The sequence below is a fragment of the Electrona antarctica genome (assembly GCF_951216825.1).
Source record: "Electrona antarctica genome assembly, chromosome: 7".
Lineage (NCBI taxonomy): Eukaryota > Metazoa > Chordata > Actinopteri > Myctophiformes > Myctophidae > Electrona > Electrona antarctica.
Window position 1 is genome coordinate 25,041,191 of NC_136812.1, and position 20,201 is coordinate 25,061,391.

A 20,201-nucleotide genomic window follows, 5' to 3' on the forward strand; every position below is an offset into this window, starting at 1 on the left:
AAGTTGGCGGGGAAAAGAGATCTTGAGCTCAGGGCTGTGTCAGTTACATTGCTTTCCCTTAAACATGCTCATCTCATCAGTGACCTGATTTTGTTCTGCAGGTTTTGCCTTGCATGTCAACAATATTCAATGTTAAATATCCTTCCTGACAGGCAATGTATATTGTTGGAGACTTGGGAATTTGTAAAAAGATCACTTTTCTACAAATTTCTAACCATTGTTAGCAAGTCTAATTTCACACCAAGACAGGGCACAATGACAGGGCTTGCGAGTCCAACATTCTTTAGTTCATTATGCATTGAAGAGATTAAATAGACATAAATCAAGGTTGAAATGGTTTATTAGTTAAGAAATAACTTGTAACAAATGTGATACAATGTTTTCATTCTATCCTCCCAAAAGAATCTATGCCAATGTCTTACATTTTTATTTATTTATTTATTTAAACACTCATCACAAGAAAAAGAAAGGGGATCTCCAGTAAACTGCATCTACAGTACATAGTGAATTAGTCAAATTCATTTAACACAAGATTTGTTTAGCAGAAGCACAGAAGCATGGTTGTGCGTGTCGTGTGGGCGTGTGTGGTGTGCGCACAAAAAGATGTGTTATTAAAACTGGCACTGGTTAAATTCAATGACTCTGTCATGTGCGTATGCATCTGGTCACTATCTATCAGCAGTGTATAAAAATATAAAAAAGGCCATTAGTTAAGATTCATAAAGAAAATCCAGCTTTAGCTTAAAATGACACATGAGCCATGACATGGGTGTTACTCCGCTCACACCTTAAGTAAGGCTTCAAAACCACAGATCTTTAAATAGAAGTAACATGAAAGTGAGAAAAAAACTGAATTACTCATGTTTGTCCCATATGTCACCACTCCTGACTCTGCAATCTTAAAAGAAAAAGGTGACTAGAACAGTTACTAGATTCACTGAAAACCCTCAATGAAAACAATGCACAAACCTTTCAACTATGAAAAAAGCACTAAATGTGTATTAAATGTTGGCATTCTTTGACAAAAGTTGAGGAAAAACAAAACAAAATATATACAGCACGGAAAATATTGTATGCAATATGCAAAGGCGTCATGTTGCTTTGGGCAACCCACCCCACCCCGCCCACCCCATTCACCCACCCTCCTAAATACAAGTCAGTCTTCACTGAAGACCCCTCGGACCCTGAAAACCCTAGTAATCCCACCCATACACAGAACATCACGAAAAACACGATTACGTCACTAAGCCTGTTAGTTTGGAAAGACGGTGCCCCACTGTGAAACTCGCCAACCCCCCACTCCCTCCAACCCTCAGGCGAAGGGCGATAGGGCGTCAGTACTGTCGTTCCAGTCGTCCGTCTCGAGGTTGTACACCTCCATGGTGTTGAGGAAGTCGTTCCCGTCGAAGCCTCCCACGGCAAAGATGGAGTTGGCCAACACGGCCAAGCCTGCGTTGCTGCGTGCAGATGTCATGCTGCCCAGCATCCTCCACTCGTTGCGGGCAGGGTCGTATACCTCCACACAGCGCAGCGCACGGGTGCCGTCGAAACCACCCACCACAAACAGTTTGCCTGAAAAGAGGTCAGCACCAGGATGAGATTAGCAACAAACAGGAAATTGCGACCAAATTGCAGGAAAAGCCTGATTTATACTTGCACGCCGGTGTCACACAGCTAAATGAACAGATGTACAAGTCAAGCGTACATCTAGGTGCGCGACACGATGCACAACTAACTACAAATCAGGCTTACGATAGTAATGTAAATGCCCAATGCCAAATTCAAGTCCCCTCCTCTGCTCTCATGGTAAAACAAGGTCTTACCTTGGTGGACGGCCACGGCAGCACCCCTGCGAGCCACGTTCATGGGGGCGATGAGGGTCCAGGTGTTGTTCTCGGGGTTATAACGCTCCACAGTGTTCAGGCAGTTCCACGACTCTGCCCCTCCGATCACGTACATGAAGTTATCCAGCTCACACACCGCCGCCTGGTGCCTCCCTGGTGACACAGAGCACATACACACCCTTACTACATACAAGTCTCTGCAAACACCACCACTTGCACCACTGCACACAATGTTTCAAGGATAAGGGATGTTACTAGGGATTTAGGACCGTATTGCATAGACACGTACTGATGTTGAGAGGGGCACAGTTAGCCCAGGTTTTGGAAACGGGGTCAAAAGCGTCACAGTTCTTCAGGCCCTTCTGCCCGCAGGGGTCCGACCCTCCCACAACATAGAGCTTGTGGTTCAAGGAGCAGACACCTGTAGGTGGACAAGAGCAATAACATGAGTCAATATACAGTATGGTTTACATGCTTTAGTTTATCCTCTTAAATGTCTCCATCGGTCCATTAATAATGATGATTAAGACTGCAGACTGACCTGCATTGCAGCGGTTGGTTCGGAGCTCTGGCACTTGAGTCCACTCGTCCGCAAGTGGATCGTACGTCTCCCCGCAGCTCAGCTCATCAGAATGACCGTTTGAACCACCCATCACATACAGTTGACCCTATAAAGAACAAAAGTCAAAACATTTTAATTTAGGTCACATGACATATCAACCTAATCAAATAAAATGTATCTAAAAGGCACATTTATTTTCCTTTTCCTTTAAACAGACAATAGTGTGTACCATGAGCACAGCCATCTGAAAGCGAGCCCTGGGAGTCCGCATGGGAGCGATGAAGGTCCAGCGATCTTCTTTGGGGTCATAACATTCCACAGTCCTGAGACACTCCTCTCTGTTGTACCCTCCTACAGAAACAGGAATCAGAAAAGGCAGGATTTTACTTTCATTTGCTGCAACCTTTAACATAATTTCAAAGACCATACCAAGTTGCATTAATTTAAAAACAAGCTATATATTTTTTCAATGGATAAGCTTTATTGTATTAGCCCTCTTCTTAGTAAAACGCTGCATCTGAAGATTAAGCTCAAGGTTGATAGTGCCTCTCATAAAAGATGTATTGATGTATTGTATTAATCATGTAGAAATATCATCCTTGGTGCCAACCTGCAGCAATGACTCTGCCGTTCAGTGATGCGGTTCCAAGTCCGGAGCGGGCGTAGTGCATGGGTGAGAGCGGGCGCTCCTCCAGTTCGGCATCAAGTTGGACCTCGAAGCTGAGGCTCTTCATCAGGCAGGGGGTGGCAGAGGGGGAGGTCTGTGGGCTGCTGCGACCATGCAAGAAGATCACGCACAGCACACCATCCAGCACAGCCAGGCAAAGGTAGTGGTTGTCTGGGCGAGAGGGAGGGAAGATCATTTACAAATAAATACAAGTTGTCTACATTGTTCAAAACGTATTTATGGCAAGGATATCTTCTTTTTCGAAAGAGTGAAAAGATTTGACTAAATAAAATAAATATACTAGAAAAATTAAGCTAGCAAAAATAATGTAATCACATGAAGCCTAGAGACCCTATTATGGGGTAAACATTCACCAAAGAGCAGATCTAAAAGCAGGGAAGAAAGGAGCAGACCAAGTACATTTGAATTTTGCTATATAGTTCCAGCTCACTTACTGGTGGTCTTCTCAGAGGCGATGTACTTCCATTCTCTCCTGGCAGACTGTTTGGGAGTGTTAGATGGTTGAGTGGAAGGGGACAGGCTTCCTGAGGACTGGGAGCTGCTGCTCTGCTGTCTCTGGGTGCTCTCCCGAACGGGCTTTTTCTGTAACAGCACAGCGCAGCTACAGACACCAGCTACCAAAAGACCCCCAGTGGCCAACTAACACACTCATCCATCATACCCCCCCCCCATACAGGGGTTAAAGGGATTGAATCAATCTGTATTCTGTACTATAATACAAAACACGTAGTCCCTGATGAAGCCCTTCTGAAGCCAAGAACACAGCAACAACCCAGCCTATGACCCAATCTAGCGAAACACGCACATATTTCAATCCAACTTGAGCAAACATTGAGGAAGCCACCGGCTCCCCACTACTGGTCCATATTTGCTACTTTTATGCAACCAACCAAAGCAGGGTTTCCACCCCCTCACCGGTCCTGCCAATCCACTCAATTCTGTTATAATGAACATAGCAACCAAAACGTGTGCTATATATATATATATATAAAAATTAAAAAAGCTACGTAGAAGTATAACCAGGCAAAGGTTTTACTTAATAGTTTACATGTGGCTCAAGCACAGACTAAATGATAAAGCTACTACACGTCGGCGTGGAGGCCAGGCACAAGCAGCCATATACCTGCACAAACTGGAGGTGGTCCTCCTCGCCACCAAACACCTCAGTGTGCCCCTCAATCACCAGCCCTCCATCCACCAGCTTATGGTCGGCTGAGTAGTACAGCGTTTGCACCTGCAAGACACACAGCAACAACACACCCATGTGGCTGTCTCCATGGCATTGTACTAAGAGCCCAGGAGGGGAGGCGGGGAGGGGGGGTTGTGTCGCATCTTCTGCTGCTTGGAGGGGGAGCTTCTTTAAAATAAAAAACGCATACATGCGCATACACACAGACACACTGCTGCTGGAGAAGGTTAAATGTTGTTCATACACGTCCTGGTTTTGTCGCGGCTCTTCTGTGGTCCTTGCCTGCCTAAGAAAAGGTGTTGGTAGCTGAAGAACGAGTGCCGGCATCTGGAAAAATCTTCCAAAGAGAAGGATGAAAGAGGGAATGGGGGAGGGGAGGCCTTCCTTTCCTTTCACGTCAGCTTCTTGGAAACCTTTCATCTCAGCGGAGTTATATCGTTGTTGCTCAGGAATAGGCGTTTCTTCACATCCAGATGACAATAGCACTGTGGTTACGTAACAAATCAGGCTAATGCATACATGTTGTCTGGTAGTCATTGGAGACTAGAAGGTTCTTCAAACCATTACAAAACCCGTCGGAGCACATCGAGTGCAGAATATTCTTAAGGGACCATCATTTCCACAACATACGAACAGCAATGCACGCTCCAATATGGCCACCTCACTGGACACATTTTGTGCGAATGCCCTATTGGTTGATCAAGTTTGACGTTAACCTGCAAAAAAACATGCAACGTGAAAGAGGCATATAGCATTCAGACACAAAACATTCCAGGATTGTGCTGCTCATTTTCGCAAAAGGGAGCTATTTGAAGGCCATGAGCCTGGAGGCTAATTTGGTAAAACTATTAAAAGGAAATTGCTGAGCAGCAGCTAATTGAATCTTGTGATGTCTGTTTGCAGTCCAGTGCATCACAAGGTCTGTGTTAAGTACATTACCTTAGTTATGTGAAAATGACTTTACTGATGTGCATAATTACGGTGATTTCTGATGTATCAATAGATGGGTTGATCTGCTGCAAACATGCACTGGTTTGATGCACGGGAGGGACACAGGGGTGAATGTATGATTTATAAATACAAATGTAAAAAAGGGATGCAACATGTTTTAGTCAATGTCCCTGTCGTATGTGAATGTGTTGTCTAGGTGCATCTGTGTGTGTGAGCATGGACAGATGGTAGCCCAGTGTCGTTTGGCTGCAGAGGGGCTGCCGCGAGGTAGCAGTAGTACTGTGTGTGTGAGCATGGACAGATGGTAGCCCAGTGTCGTTGGGCTGCAGAGAGGGGCTGCCGCGAGGTAGCAGTAGTACTTCTCGCGCCTTGCCCGCCTCTATCTTTTCTCTCTCTGACTCATTTACCATGGCGGCTCAGTCCTGGCTCCTCAGTCCTGGCTCCTGCTGCTGTTATTAAACCTAGAGAAGAGATAAATCAGTGGGGAGGACCATCTGTTAGTACTAAAGTGACACAAACATAAGCACACTCTCACTCACACACACACACTCACACACTCACACACAAACACACACACACCTGCCAAGAAAAGGAAAAAAAGTTATCAAGTGAGATGGAGTTAAGTGAGACAGACCTCTAAGAACCTGCACGCGCGTTTACGACGAGAAGAGCGCCGTAACACTGGGGTGGGGCTGTGTGAGAACCAACCACGTACCCAAAAAGAGAACAGGGGAAAAAAACAAAACAAAGAGCAAACTCTCTGGCTTTTTATTTTTGGCTCACCTCTACTATGTAGTATGGTTCAGTTGTACAGTGAGTCTTTACTGCAAAACTTATCACTTGGAAAGAACAAATTAGAGGGGGAAAGAAAATACAATCCTGACATCATGCCATGGCAACAACATGCCACTTTTAGGTCAGACCCCCTTAATGACTTCTTTTAAACACCTAAAGAGAGGAAATGCAGCGAGGGAAGTGTGGTGAACGAGTGTGGAGACTACAGGACTGTGGTACTGACCTCCTCCATCAGTCGGTCCAGTTGGTCTCCGTTCTCCCACAGGCTGCGCTGCACCCAGTTCAGCACCTTGGAGTAGAGCTTGCCGTTGCTGGGCAGGATCAGGTTGTCTTCTAGCATTACTTCTAACTGTAAAAACACAGACAAAGGCGAAACGTTACAGGAGGCTGTCCATTGGACCGCTTGATTTTGGGACAGACAAAAACATCTCCATGAATTCAAGGCTTTAACACAATCAGCACCGGGATTCCTTCAAAATAGGAGCTCTGGGGTGCCGGAAAGACATGGTTGACTTTTAAACCCTATATACACTTTACTTGGCCTTCTCCCCCCCCCCCCCCCCCCCCCCCCCCTCACTAAATTTCTTCTCTGAAAATAGCCAATCTACAAGCTCACAATGCGTTGTGAGTTTGTAGCTCTGCAATTTCCTCAGATGTTCGCCTATTGTAAGGACATGTGCAAGCAACTGGTGTATAAAATGAAGACTTTTGATAAATGAAAAAAAAACTGAAATCATGCATTTTAAAGCTCCAGCCATGCACACTAGTGACTTTCAATTCCACTTTGGAGCCTCAAAGTTAAATTATACACAATGCTATAAATACTTGGGCTTTTATTTAGATGAGCATATGCATTTCATAAAAGGAACAACTGTATTGATGGAATCAGCAAATAGAGCACTAGGGGGGGTCATAGCTAAAACCAAGAACCTGAGGGATATTGGTTTCTCTACCTACTCCAAACTATACCAGGCTTGTGTATGTCCAGTGCTGGATTATGTAGCAGGAGTGTGGGGATTCAAACAATACCCCAAAAGTGAGACCGTGCATAATAGAGCAATGCGATATTTCCTGGGGGTACACAAATTCACGCCAACCCTGGCCATCCAAGGAGATACGGGATGGGAACCCAATGAGGTACGGTGGAGTGTACACATGGTACGTCTGTGGAACAGAATACTGGAGTTGAACTCTAACAGAATTGTAAGAAGGATTCTTGAGTGGGATATCTTGATCAAGGGCACTTGGGCTACGGACATGTACGACATTCTTACGAGAGCGGGTTATGAAGACCATTATTATAATAAACAACAAATAGAGGTTAAGGTAATAAAATAAATTATTTTTCAAAATGTAAAGGATAGATGGGCACTGGACATATGGTGTAAACCAAAGCTCCGCACATACTGTGAGATCAAACATGTCTACGAGACAGAAAACTATGTACAGTATAATCTGTCAAAAAAGAAACGATCCTTGTGTGCCCAAATTAGAGCTGGCATACTTGGTCTGCATATTGAGACAGGTAGATATGTAGGTACGGTGGAGGATAGACTATGTAGTCTGTGTGATCTAAATGAAATCGAAAATGAAATGCATTTTGTTTTTTATTGTCCTTTCTACAACTCTATTAGGGAAAGACTTTTTATTAAGATAGACCCATACCATGAATTTGTATGGTTGGAGGACTTCGAGAGACTGAGGCGCCTGTTTCAAAAGTACACCTTTTCATTTGCTTCATTCCTTGAAAAGGCCTGGTCAATGAGGAGGAGGGCCATTTACATGTAAAATGGCCTTGTGTTTATTTTCGTTTTGTTTTTTGTTTTTTTGTTTTAATAATATACAAATATGTATGAACAGGAAGGACTGTAGTGTCAGTTGTATCCAATGTAATCTGTAAAATGTGTCATATAATCCCATATGGGCTGGGCCAAAGTGGCATGACACGAAAATAAATATTTCATTCATTCATTCATTGTAAGGGCTCTTGTGGTTAGTTTACTGGTGGAACAGCAGAACTTCTGCAAAATGATTTTTTCATTAATTACTACTTATACAACTGGCCATGGGTAGAAGTCAACAATAAATTAACAACAGCTGTCCTGTCTCCAACACTGATCAATGGAGCGAATGACTGTGGTCACTTTTGGCCAGAGAGGGTATTAATATTACTGCCACACTTTTAAATCTATTGAATCTATCATCTATGATATATTAAAATTGGCTTAAGGGAGGACGGGCAGGCAGACGGAACACGTCATCACGCTCATGTCATCATGACTCAGTCATAACCAAGGCAGCTATGCCCAAATATAGAGTGTGTTGTCTAACCTCGTCATGGCTTCAGAAGCAAACAAAGCACTCAGCTCCATATATGGGCACAAAAGGGGACATGCCCACAATACTTATGACAGCTGATCAGGGATCTCCATATATGGGCATAAAAAGGGACATTGACTGACAGATGGAGATCTCCTTATATACTGTAGGCATAAAAGGGCCAATGAGTCATGAAGCTAAAAAATACATAGCTCGCTTCATTAGCATGCGTTACGCCCCATTTACACTTTATGCGGTGCTACGCATTGAATATAGCTAATCTACAAGCCGATCGCATGTGCAATGTGTGGCGATCTTGTAGATTGGCTATTTACGGTGCACAACATCATTGTACGAAAGATCATAAATTAGGAGCTCACCTTAAGGCGGGGGAGTTTGAGGAAGTTTTCCTGTTTGCACACATCCAGCAGGTTGTCCTGGATGTAAGCATCCACCTTGGCCAAAACGCGGCCGTCTCCCATAGAGCTGGCAAAATTGCGGAAGGTGATGGCAGTCTGGGAATCCATCTTGGACAGCAGGTAGTCGCCACAAATCTGAGAAATGCAATGCAAGATTACAGTTGAACATGGGTACATAACACCATGCCCGTATGTCCCCTGGTCCAACATTTTATTATAATACTAAAATCCCACTCTCCTATTTTATTTATATATTCGTTACTTGCGCAAGCAGTGTGCAAGTACTGTAATTGACTGGGTATGTCGGTGTTGTCTACTGGCCAATAGGGGACCAGCATTCTTGATGACGTTACTACGGTACGTTTGGTGATCGGCTGGGTATGCATGTATGTATGTATGCATGTATCGGGGTAAGAATGGTGTTCCCTGATTGGCTGTTGGTGATGTAACTATGGTACGTTTCAAGGTTGGTATAAGGTCAATAACGGGTCTAAAGGATTTAGAACAGCAGTTGTACTAGACATTAGTTAGTACCAGTACTTGCGCGCTCTACTTGCGCACAAGTAGGCCATGTATGGCCTACTTCTGTGCAAGGCGCAAGTTGGCACCTCGACAGAGTGCATTTCTAGTTATTATTTTCAACAAATAAAATTGTACTTTGTTTTTATCGTCTATAGAGAATCTACATATTGTATTGAGGGGTAATAATAAATGAAATCCCACCTGCTTGACCCGTTCCATCTTGAACCTTTTGGCCGCAGAGTAAACCTCCTTAACCAGGTCTTTGTCTGCCTTCAGTCTGGAGGACATAAACAAGACACTCATTAGACTAAAAGAGGGGGGGGGGGGGGGGGGGGTCTGTTGTGGGGAACAGTGAGAAAGGCATTACATGATGTGTCCAAACAGGGACATATTTGAAAGCAGTGCAATTTGGTTACTGACTGGGCAGTGTAGGCATAGTTGAGCAGGATCTCCACAGCTTCTGGGTTCAAGTCCTCAAAGGTGACATGAGACACTCCGTGGGGCTCGAGGTCACTGTTAAAGATCTCAAACAAGTAGGGGCTGCAACAAGCCAGCACGGCTCGGTGAGCCATCAGCTCGTGACCACACACCTGGACCAATAGGAGAGAGGGAGGGGGAGGGCAGACAGATGTTTACACAGAGTATGACGGAGAAAACTGTTTACGTTTGTTGATCTGATGAGAAAGCATTATGATGTGCTCGAGTGTGGCAAAAAAATTCAGGGCAACATCCTTATGTTGAGAAACATAACAGCGTTATGTAAGAAATATCGATGAGCCAACTGACTTTACTGAACACACACTGCCTCAACAGCCGTAATCGTGTGATTAACATGGCTGGGTGGTTACCCAATGTGATACAAAGGGTGTGAACTGGTTCTCAAAACACGATATGAAAACAATGGAAAGTTAACAGGAAGGATAAAGTAAATACTGGTCTCAACTTCCAACTACCATATGGGGTTTTCAACTCTAAACTGAAACTAACTGGCTTCAGTGAGCCGTACTATCCTGACTTAAAAAAAGAATGATATTGTATTCCAGGCCAACTTCCCCTTCCTCCAGCTCTCACATTTCACAAAAAGCGCTGAACACAGACTGACTCAGGGTGAATTCCCAGAGTGTGTGGGTAGAGAAACATAGCCGGTGGTGTGAGAGGTGTTGACAGGGAGACCTGGGACATTGAATCAAGCAGGTGAGAAACAGGTTTGTGTGTGCGTGTGTTGGAGGCGAGTAGGGTTGTACGTACCTGCAGTCTAACATCACAGAACTGTCCACTCTTTCTCAGAGCATTCATCTTGGCCACAGTGGAATCCAGGAAACTCTCGTCCTCAAAGATCAAATAACCGTTTGGAATCATCTTTGTTGAATTTGGATACAAAGCCTGGAAGTAACAGGGTTGAAAATGATAAACACACAGTTCAGACAAGCCCACATACTGGCCCTCTGTCCAGCATGCTTACCGATACATAGTACTGCTCCTAATACTTTAGTTTTTACCAACCGCGATGGGGGGGGATTAAGATTAGGTACATGTATATTGCATTACTAATAGTAATGGTCTTACCTAATGAGAAAATGACGTAAATCCAGGGAAGTGCTAGCCCTTACAGAGGAGTAGAACTAGAGGAAGGCAACAGGCAAAGTAGACAGCAAGTCTTCTTCACCAGGATGGATGGGTGGGTGACAGGGTTGTCAGAAGCAATGCCAGTAGCAGCCGCACCGATGCAAACTATCAGGCTTGAAGCGACCGTAATCAAGTCCTCAGGAAAACGTTGGCTATAGAGTGGTTCCTTTTCTGCGTTGGTCATACATCATAACCTAGGAGAGAGGGAGAGAGAAATGCAATATAACAAACAGTACATCATGTTTGTTCACTCAAGAAGATCTGTCCAAAGTGGTATAGGAAAGCTAATTTGAAATCAATGCTGCTTGTTTATGGTACTTTGCTGCAGCTGCCTGAGTCAGCCCCATGTGTTCAAAAGTCTTTTAATGTCCAAGCTCACTGCAGGGAAGCCCAGCACCACCCGTCTACAACTAGGTACAGAAATAGCCAACAGCTTGGTTAGCTCTACCCAACTCCCCCCACGCACCTTCAGAGCAACTCTTAACAAGTCTTCAGCAATGTACAGCATGTCACGTCTTCTGCATTATGGCTGGCCTTGTGCATAACACCTCTGATGTCTATGAAGTCAGTTTTAAGCAAATTAATTTGAAGATTATGACTTAAAAATCTGGAATTCGGCCCTCATACGATAGATTTATAAAGAATAGAGAGCGCACCCTGCTATTCATTTCAATGGAAGTTGCTCAGTGGCGATCCAAAATCTATACATAAAGGCTGGTCATATGGCCGAGCCCCCAACTCATCATGTCCCTAAACCTGTTGCCATGTGCCACTGACCTGGCTAGGCTAGAGTGGACACTCTAACTCTAATCTGGTTCATACTCCACTCTCTCTAATCCGCCTGTTCTCAGTCAAGACAAGACCCTCTACTTCATCTGAAGACAACCCACACTGGCAAGCTTTCATTCTAGCCTTCCCCAAATGAGAACCATGCAAGGAAGGGGATAGTGTGTGGCCACAGCCCTGCATAAAACAAGGGATGAAGCCAAATGGCAACAATCTCCAAGTTATTGTGAATCTGGTTCTTGACCTTTTAATAAAAACATGACATGACATAAGTGAGCTGCTGCAACAGTACAATCACACAATCCCATGGCACAATATTACACTGGAACAACCTACTTTATAGCAACATCACTCAGTCTTGTTAATGGGGTAGTAATAAATAGGGGGGGGGGGGGGGGGGGGTTAGGCCATAGATGGTGAGGTTGTTTGTATTCTGGGTCTTGGCAAATAAATCACTGTAGAATTCCAACAGTTTTATGACTCCACACAGGTGCCCGTTACCGTTATAGGTTTGAAATTCCATCCAAGCAACCATGTGGGAAGGTCTTTCTTAGTTTGTTTTCAAGACCCATGTGAATCTAGGCCTAAGAAGGAGACATACTGTCTGCATGTCTAAAGTGTTGTGCACATAATAGAGGTTAATGTCACTCTAGTTGGTGCCATTGTCATATTGAATTCCACAAATTATGTATAATTATGACACCAGTATTTAGTGACAACGCTGGAATGTCCCGTAGCAAGAAACAAATGGCTACTTTAACAACATGACGTGACAAGAATTGAATACATCTTTATTTGGTGATTAGATGCAAGTCAAGCATGTAAAGAAAAAGGTATTCCATTCTAGCTTCACATGTAGCCGACGGCCGTAGGTCCAAAGTATAGAATATTTTCGCATACTTTTGAGGGGTGCTAGCCCCTCATATGCCCAGTTGTGTGTCTGTGTGTATACCCCATAGTGATGATTTGATTGGCTGAGCACAGAATGTGATGTATGACGATAAGAGCGCCCCTCAAGTTCACACAATTTTTAAACCATAAGTTAGCTGCTGTGTCTCATAATAAAGTAATCATGGGTTGAGCCAGGCCATTGAGCAACAATTATCAGAATCATATTTGCATGATAAATAATCAGTCCATTTTTAGAATGAAATGCTTTTGATTAACTAAAGTAACATTGTAAAGTAGGATTGTGTGACCTTATTGTAATATGAGAGCAAAATGTGCTTGTTTGTTTGCCGTTGGCATCACTAATTCTTACGATCTCCAAAATGTGCATACGGTTGTTCAGACTTACTGCAGAGTTGAGCACATTTTCCTGTCAATTTTGTTTATATAAAGTCCAACTTTTGCATGGGACACTTCCCAGTGTCCTGTGTTGTATGCAATGCTCCTGGTCTGGCCTGCCTTTGGCAAGCGAGTTGTTGCCACTTGCCTTGCCATAACTTAGAAGCTGGTAATCTTTATTTTATTTTTTTAAGATTTGTTTTTGGCTTTTCTGCCTTTATTGATAGCACCAAGTGAAGATGGACAGGAAAGAAGGAGAGAGAGAGAAGGAGAGAGACATGCAGCAAAGGTCATCATGAACGGTTACGGTACTCGAACATGAGACGCGCTGTCAGGCCAAAGCTTATATGTGGCATGCGCCTTGACCACTTGGCCAGCGGGCACCCCAGAAGCTAATCCTTTACTGAAGCTGGCAGACTGGTGGATGGAGCCATCCTTTTTGACAGTCTTACTCTTTAAAAGAAATGGCCTACATCTAAGTATGGAGGGTTCCTTTCTTGGCACAGATACTAAAAGTAATTAATGTGAAAAATAAATACAAGAAAAATGTGCTACTTCTTGGAGCACAGATATCCACCTGGCCGGGTTGTCTGCCCATGGCTATCATTCATGGGATCAAGACACAAGGAAGCTGCTGGAGGGAGCGAATACGGTTGAGTTTGTATGACAGACAGTGCAACATTTCTTTTTGTAGGCCCCCTATGGGCAGAAGTGAAAGTTGTGTGCTCTGAGGCTTCGTACACACATAAAGAACAACTGTGCTGTGCTCTGCCTGTGTTTCATGGCCACCCCAATGCTTTTCCAATGGAAGTCACATGGTTTGACCAAACACTTGTTTGATTGCCCCCATCACACAACTGTTTGGTCAAACCATGTGACTTCCATTGGAAAAGCATTGAGGCGGCCATGAAACACGGACAGCACAGAGCATGTTCGTCTGATATGTCTGTACGAAGCCTAAAGAGGCCCTTCAACATGTGATTTCAATATCATGGCATTTTTGTGGCCCCCGGCCACACTTTTTCATGTTAATTGTAGGTAAACAGTATGGAGTATCAAAACCCTGTTTAACATCATACTTACAAGGACTAATTTGGTGTTAAGAAATCACGTTTCTGCATTTGTGGCACCCCTATGGAATGGATGCAAGTGAAATTGCTTTAGCCTCCGTGTCATTTAGAGGCCCATCATTGTGTGATTCATATTTGGGGAAGATTACCCTTTCAAATTCAGTAGGTACATGCACAATGTGATGTGATGGTAGTGTGCAAACTGGACCACAAAGCCATGTGCCCAGTGCATCCAAAAGCAACTAAATTATGTGGACAAGGTAAGACAGCTAAACTGACGTGGGAACACTCTGTGTGCTGCTACCGGAGAAAAGAAATGACGTTCTCTCTACAGTCAGACTGCCTGGAGGAAGGCGACAGAAACACATTGTACAAGCCCATGGCCATGTGTGAAAGACACTTATTGTGTTGCATCTCGTTAATTCTGGGACATCTTGTCCTCAGCTGTTATAAACTATAAAATGCAAGGTGGAAACTGTAAATACTCTTGATCAAAGAAAAAAAGATTCTATTCTATTTAATAATTCGGCTAATGCCCGGGCCTAAACAATTCTACTGCCTTTGGTTTTGTGAAACATGCCAGCAAGGCAGCAAGTTAGCAACTAATACATTTAGTATTTTCCAGTCATTCCAGTTCAATGCCAACCACACTACTGTAAAAGTGCCCCTCATCCAAGGAAACTGAGGATAAGACATAATGTAATTCTGTGCTAGCTAGTAATCTTATTTTACTCAAAGCATTCACACAGGTGCATTAGTCACACAAACGAACATACTTCTTTAGATTTGTGCCATGACTAATAAGAGGGGGGAAAGAATTACTACCAGTTGAGATGGAGTGTTCCAACTCCTGGTGGAAAATTACTAGAACCAGACTCCTAGAACACCATGTGCATATAGCTACTGTGACTGACACACACACAGTCACACACACACACATTGTGGTGGTTACTTTATCTTAGGGTACAACTGGACTCTTACAGGTACATTTTTACATTCTGGGGTGAAATTGAAATTAACACTCAAGATTTTAACAGTCTTTATTAAGGCTTGCTAATGTTGGGAAAGAATGGAGATTGGATTCACAAACCGCATATACCACGGTTCCCTTTCGCACGCAAGACAGACGAGACTATGGCAGAGGAGAGGGGACAAAATGTACTGGAAAGGAGGGGAGCGGGGGGGGGTTGAATGCTCTGTGGAAGTCGAAGGAATAAGAGGAACTATGAGAAATTCATTGCATTTGCAGTGGAAAAGAACAGCGCATCACACACAGAGACAGTTAAATAAGTATCACTTCCGACTTCAGAGCTGGGTGCGTCTTCCACCCAGACACCCACAAGCAACAAAGAAAAGAACACTGCAGAGTGCCTCTGAACATCCTGTTCACTGCCTTTGGGCAAAAGGTATGCAAATTTGGGATGTGCTAAATCAACACGCATGAGTAAGTCTTGAAGTGCAGAAACAAGATTTTGAGGTTAAAGATAATCAATGACATGCTGATGAATGGCCTACACTACAGTATACTAATATGGCCCTATAGTAATACACAACATACAGTCAGAATTAGAGGTGCTCCAATCGATTGGCCACAGATTTAAATCGGACGGTTTTCACTCCAAATGAATAGATTGGATGACTCATTGGAGAAACCAACATTTATACAATTTAAGTCGTATAAAAGTCAATCAGATGCAATTTTGTGACGGGCCTAAACATTCTCCCCTTCCTCCCCACAAACGTGGGTTTTCACATATAATAATTTTGGAAATATTAAACATTTTCCATTACGCACAAAATCGAAAAAATAATCGGATCGGTCCCAAAAAACCCAATCGGAGCACCCCTAGTCAGACTTGACATGGGAAGCCATAATCATCCCTGTGTGTAGATGTGAAGAAATTGACCCAGTTTCTGCTGCGTTATGCAACATTTGACAAGGTTGTGTGCTTATAGATGCTCCATTGACTTGCAAACTCCTCCTCTACACAAGACTGAAAGGCTCCACCCCATCCCTCATGCTTTACACTCCTCTATCTAAGCCTCTTCTCCAGTCAAGACTCGCTCATTCAATCCCAGTGACTCTCTGCTTGTGATTTAATAATCAGCTAAGCCTCTACTGATAAGACATTTTGACACCATTTCCCTCACTGTAGAGGTCTGAGGTAAATAATAATATGAGAAAATGAACTGAAGCTAGGTGTCATGTAGATCCCAAACAGGCACATACAAAAACATCAATGAACACGTTTATATAAAGAAAATACACATTCGGTTGTCTGTTTGTTTTCCCCTCCGTCTGTTTATGCTACATACCCTCTCCTCGTCATCTTATAAAACATTTTAAGAGAACAGAAAATTAGGGTCAGACTCGGAACAGGGCGGAATACATATAGGATCATTCAGATTGTCTGCACGCTACAGAGGAAGCATCACTGTTACAAAGATCTGAAATGAACTGCACATTAATATGTGCAGTTCATTAATCAGTACTGTGAGTGCGTTACGTCTGCTACAAAGCCTACACAGTCAGAGTGGGAGTTCAGTAGTATTTTTGCCAGGTGCTTGAAAAGCGCCTGGACTACATATTCTACAAATTTCTACTACCTCTAGTAACGACAGTAGTGGACAATCTTTCATAATTGGCTGCCTCTAAGCCAATAGGAGACTTACCCATGAAACCCATAGTCTAAACGCCACAACGTGAAGCCGTGAGCTGAGGCAGACTAGAGGCTGTGGCACACACACTGATTATACTGTAGAATATGAACATCTACAGTGTAGATGTTCATAAACGAGAGCTTTCTGAGTTATGACTGAGTCATTCTTGTGATGACAAGAAGCCCACAAAGAAACCAGGGTGAACATGAGGAAGGAAGAACTCCCAAATCGGGTCAGTGACACAATGCTTTTATATTAAGAATAAAGATATAGGCACGAGGCAGCCAGGCAGATAGAGTAAGTTGTGAATGCAGACAGCTGGTAAGCATCAGTCAACAGGGAATCGATGAGAAAGGGGACAAGACAAAGGGGAGAAAAGGAAAGTACGAGGCTGTTCACTACTTGTGTCACAGAGGGTAGTTTTGAATGTATTCTTTCCCTCTCTGCGTTTCCATTTAGTAGTACAAAGGTGGAAACGGGTGACAAAACCCACCTAGTGGTGAAATGGCCACATCAAGTAAGTGATACTATACTCACTGTGCTTGTTAAATCGATTGCTACTCCATTAAACAGAGCAGGAATTTGATTAGGACAAATAAATAGCACTGCAGGACGCATGCATGGGTCAGGTGGTAAAGATTCCTTTACAGGAATGTTCATATAATACGCTGTGTCCAAAGTGAGGAAAAACAATACCCCACATACAACTGAAATTACAACTGATTACACATCCCTGTTTATAATAGAGGGTGTAGTCACACAAAGCTTACGTACATTGTTTGCAATGACACAAGACTGCATGTATTAAAACAAATAAAAAAGGATGTTATACTACAAAGCCTAGATTTTTTTTTTTACACTTTAGAAATCTCCCAGACGCATTTTGGGGGTCAATTACAGAGCAAAAATAAATACACTACAGAATTCCTGAAAATATCTGCCTTTGATTAAGAGACAACTAAGTCAAGCATGGACAACACGTTCCATTCACGGATCGATTTCAAAGCGCAAAAAAAGGTGTGGCCAAGCAGCTTTTTGTTAATATAAAAAAATAAAGGGGGGAATAAACTACAGCAGCACATGGAACTTAACCATATGGAATGTACAAATGTAGCCAGCAGCCTACACGCCGGATGTAAGGTCACAGTAGTAGACTAGGTTAAATGGTAAATACACTGATGTTGCAATGCTGCAGCCGGGATCCGATGTGAACAAGACAATGCAGGCCAGGGTGTAAATAAATACATAATAGAATTTACAGACAGACTCCAAGTCATATAGCCCGCAATTCATAAAGCCATGCTTGCATACACAAATACATTTCTGCACTCATGTTGCAGATGATGTCACGTCACATCACAGGGATTTGACATCATCCTTTCTAAAGACTTCCCTGACCACAATAATCCATTTAATTTGGATACAATGTGGCGATAGATAGGGGTGGTGAGAGAGTACAGAGTGTGCCCAACTGCCCATGTCAAGAACTCAAGATACCAACCCTGGCTGGCAGCAGTGGGCATATAATCAGATGATTGGTAACTCAGGATCTATAGCAAGCAGCCTATTCGGCGAGAGCCTTGTCTGTCATCTCCAATCGTAGAATACCTTTACCATGCTGCATGGCGCGGTGCCACCAGTGCCAGCAGTAATTTCTTAATTCCATACGACAGTTCCATGACTCATGGGCCGGGGAAAAATCTAGCAACTCAGTGGTCACACCACATCGCGACCGAACCACTGAGCATTATCTCCATCTGCCATTTTAGGAGAACACACGGGATACAACATAATTGCCATTAGCCGGGTGCGTTACGTATATATTGCCGGTTAAAAACTAGGTCAACCGGACAACACTGACAATACAATGTGATCAACCCGATTTTACACGAATCGACCAAAAACACGCAAATATACGACACGGTAGCGTTGGACCTGAACCAGGGTGACGTGACGGGAAGGCATTGAATTAGCCAGAGCGACAGCGTGAGCAATGAGCATACCGAGGCTAGTGCACGGTTAGCCTGCTGTCTGAGTCCAGACTCACAACTAGCTGTGATATATATATAATGGAATTACAAAGACGACAAAAACCAAACAATCCTCAAAACACGTGGTTGTTTCGTACTTTCGTTAATGGTCAACTATAGCAGTCGGCTGACATGTCCTTGTGTCGACCACTACCGTGTGTGTGGAAAGACGCGGGTAGCAGCAGTGACATTGAGCGGGTATAAGAGAGAGTCACTACCACGCATCACATGGAGGCATTTTCTGGCCATTTCCAACCTGCTCCCCCACCCAATCCGCAAACATCCAGATTGATCCAGAAATTTTGTGTGAGCAAGAGAACGACACACATGGGCTACCTACCTACACACATTTATGTTTTTCCCCCTTTTATATAAAGATAGCAATCCAGCATCTGCCATCATTTCCTCCCCCCCTGGAATACCCGTTTTATAATCAACCTACAAAACAAAACGATCCCTTACCTTGGGCATTTGATCGCAGGCGATATTAGACATATTTGTTGCAAATTCAGAGTTTGGTCGGTTAGTGGGTACGGCAAAATGCGCGGCTGTTGGCAAGGTTTCCGGGGGTTTCAAGTCCTTGTCTTCTACACTCCTCAGCTAGCAACGCGTCCTTTCTCCGTCTACTCCGACTAGCGATGCTGCAGGCTCAGGCTGACTGGGCAGGAAGGAGCGCTCTCTCAACAAAAGCTACTCCAGCGCCACACAGCGCCCTGACGTCGCCGGAGGAGGACGGTCTCTAAACTGATAGCAGCCCTCCCACTTCTCACGTTACACCAGCTTGGGTGGGTGGGGGGGTGGGCACTGCCCATGTGTCCCTCTCAGTGGGGCCAATGTTTGGGAAAATTAATAAATAATAAACCCTGTTTTTGTTATTGGCAATTATTGTTTTGCAATGTGCCATCTATCTTTTTTTTTCTCACCTGCTCCATGTTGATGGTTTGCCTGCCCTTGAGTTGAAATGAGGGCCATGACCATCAGGGAACATCCAGGCTCAGCCAATAGCCAACCGATGTAATAAAAAAAGCCCCTTGCCTTGACTGGTTAGTGGCAGGTTAGGTTACTGTAGACCTCATACGGTCAGTGGTAATTCTTATATTATTGGATAAGAATCAACATAACTAATGTGTCAGCCAGCTAGCCCAAAGGACTTTGTGCCACATACTGCCTGTCCTGTCCTAGTGTTAAATTCTGAACCACATCTGTGTGTGTACATCCACTTCCACACGTGCACTTATGTCTGTGTGCATGGCATCACGTACGTGCATGTGTTGTGCAATCCTGTGCAATCCTGACTCACAGTGTAATTCATTGACAGCCGCACCACAGCATTTAGCCAAAGCCCCAGAAGCATGCTGTCCATTATACTGAGAACCATGGCTATAACAGCTAGGGTGACAGTCAGCCCTCAGATTAGGTTTATCAACACAGAGTAAATTGTACATAAAAGGT

General features: G+C 43.7%; 1 protein-coding gene across 1 annotated transcript; it reads right to left on the reverse strand.

Annotated features, from left to right (window-relative positions):
* Positions 1-322: 322 nt before the first annotated feature.
* ivns1abpa (influenza virus NS1A binding protein a) lies at positions 323-19,452 on the reverse strand. Its single transcript, XM_079505812.1, has 15 exons — positions 19,212-19,452; positions 10,856-11,109; positions 10,538-10,672; positions 9,710-9,879; positions 9,491-9,566; positions 8,729-8,902; positions 6,253-6,378; positions 4,218-4,328; positions 3,529-3,676; positions 3,017-3,244; positions 2,636-2,757; positions 2,386-2,512; positions 2,134-2,265; positions 1,824-1,997; positions 323-1,572 (listed from the first exon to the last, which is right to left on the reverse strand). Exons 3-15 carry the CDS (start codon positions 10,646-10,648, stop codon positions 1,313-1,315), a joined length of 1,959 nt encoding a protein of 652 aa, XP_079361938.1. The 5' UTR covers positions 10,649-10,672; positions 10,856-11,109; positions 19,212-19,452; the 3' UTR covers positions 323-1,312.
* Between the last annotated feature and the right edge of the window lie 749 nt (positions 19,453-20,201).